The sequence below is a fragment of the Austrofundulus limnaeus genome, unplaced genomic scaffold (genome assembly GCF_001266775.1).
Source record: "Austrofundulus limnaeus strain Quisiro unplaced genomic scaffold, Austrofundulus_limnaeus-1.0 Scaffold291, whole genome shotgun sequence".
In the NCBI taxonomy this organism is placed as follows: domain Eukaryota; kingdom Metazoa; phylum Chordata; class Actinopteri; order Cyprinodontiformes; family Rivulidae; genus Austrofundulus; species Austrofundulus limnaeus.
The window spans coordinates 661,811-666,033 of record NW_013952693.1 but is presented as its reverse complement, the minus strand read 5'-3'; the positions used below and the strand labels follow the sequence as shown (position 1 = coordinate 666,033).

The 4,223-nt window shown below is 38.4% G+C and overlaps 1 protein-coding gene across 1 annotated transcript in view; it reads right to left on the bottom strand.

Annotated features, from left to right (window-relative positions):
* The window catches only part of tenm2a (teneurin transmembrane protein 2a), a 346,633-nt gene that overhangs the window by 5,029 nt on the left and 337,381 nt on the right, over nt 1-4,223 (bottom strand). Inside the window, exons 33-34 of the mRNA XM_014021396.1 lie at nt 3,081-3,191; nt 2,638-2,905 (exon numbers count right to left, since the gene is read on the bottom strand). Of these exons, the coding sequence (XP_013876850.1) occupies nt 2,638-2,905; nt 3,081-3,191 (379 nt within the window). The remainder of the gene's footprint in view (nt 1-2,637; nt 2,906-3,080; nt 3,192-4,223) is intronic.

Sequence of the window (4,223 nt, the reverse complement as noted above, 5' to 3'; positions counted from 1 at the left end):
CTCCCGTCTGTAATCTGGTTCCTGAAGACAAGCTGAAACTGCACAGAATGAACAATCAACATCATTACTCTGAGCTATGGCTGGGCGGGTTTTTTTGGGGAGTAGATACTTCGGTCTCATTCTACAGCTGTTCACACAAGTGCATACAACACTTATGGCTTCAGACACACACCCCCTAAACTCACTTACTTCTCTGGCTGATAAATGTGCTCTTGCTCTGCAGAGATTTTTTCTGTAAACACCATAGTGTGTCACATTTCGTTGATATAACATGATGTATTTTTCCCTCATCTATCCTTGTGTGGTATTTAGTTTTTCTTTTAAGGATAAGGGTAATGCCTCTTATGGCTGCACGACCCAGACACCTGTTCTTCCACGTTTGTTTGTATTGTCTTTCTCTGAATGGGTTGTCCTGAACTGTATTTTCATTGTGCTCAACGGTGCAATGACAAATAMAATTCTCTCTTAATATCACAAAGAATGACGGAACTCTGGTGGCCCAGATGTGGTTTGACGGGCCATGCGTGGGCCAGCAGCACCACATAAACCAAACCACAACTGGACCAGTGCCATCATTGTCAGACCTGGCCCATGTCCAGTCCACAAGCCAGCAGTGCCAGCTTGACACAAGATCTGGTCCAAACCTGTCTGCTATGTGGGGTGTTACGCAAGTCCTCACTTCATCATTAAAATAAAAAACAAAGTTAGTTATCAAAACGCTACCAGTTGACTTGTTCTGAAGTCATTTGAAATCACACTAATATTTTTGACCAGGGTAACAAATCAAAGCACTTTTGCAGCTCCTGGTTAATCCACCATAAAGGATGCTGGTTAGCATGCTGCATAAAACGATTTCAGTTGTTTGCTGCCACTTTCACTCATGACAATCGAGCAGCTTAACGAAGAACGAGACGAGTATGACAAATAAAACCATCCCGGGGATTCACGATGTCTGCATGTGACTTATTAGACCACCGGGTGGAGTCGTTCATCTAATATGATGAAATTTAATTGATGTTTAACAAAGTATTTAAATATGATTGATTAGCAAGAACATTACATCGAAGCAACGCTGTAGTTTTATTTAGCGCTGTTTAGTAACTTCAAGGAGTTTTATTTACCACCAGTCAAAGTGGAGGGTTTGTTTTCACACATAAAGTAGTGAGTGCATCACGCCGGGGATAAGTACATCCTGTATGTGCTGATTAAAGTTTTAGGCACGTGTCAGCTCAGAAGGGTTTTTGACCCATCACATTGAAATGAGGATTAAGTCCATAAGTGGAATGTGGAGACATGGGCAAATATAGGGTTTTGATTTAAATGTGTGCAAAAATTGCATTTTGTAAAATTATAATAAATTAATGCATTATCAATGTATCATTTGAATGAACTGTCTGAAATATAATTCTAAAAAAAAAGTTTTGAAGCATTTTTTTACAGTAGCAACAAAAAGTTAATTTTGAGGAAAAACACCTTAACATTTGGAATTTTTCCCTGTGAGCTAGCAATGTTTTTGTTTCTTTCCATATGGGAAAGCTCATTATACAACTAGACAAGGGTTTTACGATGTAAAAACAAGTGTGCATTGCCACGTAGCATGTCATTTCAGCATGGCTTTGCCTGCAGCATTGGACTTGCAGAATGAACTTTGATCAAGTTCAAATGCGTTTTCTATACCAGCTTGTGCCTGTCACGTCAGCAGGTGTTTAGAATTAAGGTAATTGTGTGACAGTATGAAGTTGGAAGATATTTTTTCGTTAAAGTTGCATTAGCTGGGTTTGAACCCTGATCTCCCACATGAAAGCCCACAGTGCTCATCATGAGACTATAGGAGATGTGGCAGAGGACAATCCCAGGGATTGGATTGTATGTATTCAGAAAAAGTTTACCTTGCCAATGCAGTTATTGACACTTAAGTGCAAAATATTACAGCAATATGACAACATAAAGACAGTATTACAGTAAAATATCAAAATACAATCATATTAATATTGTAATCACTGAACTACTGAGTTTAAATATTATGAAACTATGGTGCAGTACCATATTGTGTAGATGCAGCAGGGGGCAGTATTGGACCAATACAAAGCTCCATTGACTGCCATTATAACTTATTAAACATTAATATTTCAAAAACTATAAGTTTTACAGGCACCAAAAGGCATAGCCATCATTTGGCACAGGGGCTTTACAGATATAAATTACAATGGCAGCTCTAGGATAAAGTATGCAGGAGGAGAAGCATGGCAAAGTTGAGATGACGTGGATGGGAAACGAATCACAATAGTGTGCATTGCATTGGCAATGCACACTGAATACTATTTGAGGTTTCCTCTTTATAATGACATAAAAATGATTCAATACATTTACATAAAATTAGGATTCAGACCAAATATTTATGTATTATCATAACCAACAAGACCAATTAAGGCATATATCCAGATAAGCTTATGATATCAGAATGATACATGTATCAAAATGTAGCTTTTAAAGCCAGGAATCTGAAAATGTAGTTTGGTCATTTTGACCAAATTTGACTTAATCCTTATTTTGATATGATGGGTCATAAATATTTTTAGACACAAACATATTCAAACAGCAGAATGACACACAACGCAGCAGACAACAATACTCCACCTGTGACGTAGTTTTTGACGTCTAACATGTCGCTGAGTGGGTTGTTGTTCTTGAACATGTACAGATTGAACGGAGACAAGTCCTTTCCAATCTTGGGCCACATGCTGTAGTCGGGCGAGGTCCACCGTCCAGCCAGGACGTCGTAGTCCCGTTGGGTGAAGTGGACCAGCTTGGTCAAGGGGTCGTAAAGACCACCATGGAAACCTACAACCAGCTGGAACTCTGGGTTGGAGTCGAGGTACACTTCACCGTAGGCCGTGTACTGAACCTGGGAGACACAGTTGGCTTTTGATTATTMTTTTCTTTTATTGGTAAAATAAAACAAGCTTATTTACTGTACTTTTGAGGGAAGCCACGGATCTTCAATAAATCTTTTCATCTTGTTAATACGCATTCAAAAAAAATAAGCAAATGATTCTGTAGCAGATTCCTCAGTGGTTTACCTGTTTGATCATCTGTCCGTTGCTGCTGAAGACTGCGAGTGGTGTGCCTGTGTTGTCAGAAGCGATGTAGTATTCCTCCCCGCTGCTCACCTCCATCGCAAACAAGTGACCCTTGGGACGAAACGGTCAGGGATTCACATTTTCATTCATTTTACTTTTGTTTCAGAAGAAAAAAATCTGTGCCTTTTTATTAATTTGTCTGTCAGCAAACTTTGTCACCATCAAGTTTCACAGGCAGTTTTCTTTAATCTATTTAAATATGACAGTGTTGGGAACAAGTCTTAGGTCGTCCCACAGTTCTTCATATTTTGCAGCCAAATAGACTTTCTTACAAGTTTTTGAAGGTGTTCATAATCAGTAGCTCTGTCAGGTTCTGAATGTCTTTGAAAGTTTTTTTTTCCACTTTGGCTCCTTTTTTTACTCCTTTGTTTTTGTCCAATTCCAAACAGATATTTAGACAGACCTTCAAAAAGCCTCTGAAACTATTGGAGACCACTTTTAAAGATTAAAAAATAGTCCGGGTTGCTGAAAGAACTGGACTGTATGAAAAATAAATAAAGTAGCATTCCTTGAAGGATATGCATCAGATAAGGACACTCTATGCTGTCAGCTGTCAGAATCTGAAAGTTTATTTCTTAGCATTTTAGCAACTTCTAGCCAAAGAGCCATTTCTTTTTGAGTCAGAATGTATAAAACAAAACTAACCCTCTTTAAAAGTATTCGTATCACTTGCTGCTTTGCAAAAAAGGTTTGAAACAAAGATCAAAGTGACAGACTGCAGTGATCTGTTAGAGTGTGTGTTGAGGATGAATGTCTGTTAATACAACAGCAGATCTTAGCTCAACATCTGTTAAGCCTAAAGAAATGTGGACATTTTTGTGTTTGCTATGGTTGATTTGTTGTAGCGGCCATTTTGAATTGGGTTGATCTCAACAAATGAATCCGTTGTAGATGTTGGGTGATTATTTTTAGGAGTTTCAATAAAATCTGTAAAGTGCAGTGTTTCCCCTAGGAAACTGGTCTTGGGTGGGGGGGGGACGACTTGTTTTAAACATTAATTTACGTGACAATTATGGTAATAAATTTACACATACATGAATATTTAATTGCCCAACTACATCCTAGTTAAGGACTCCTCATGAT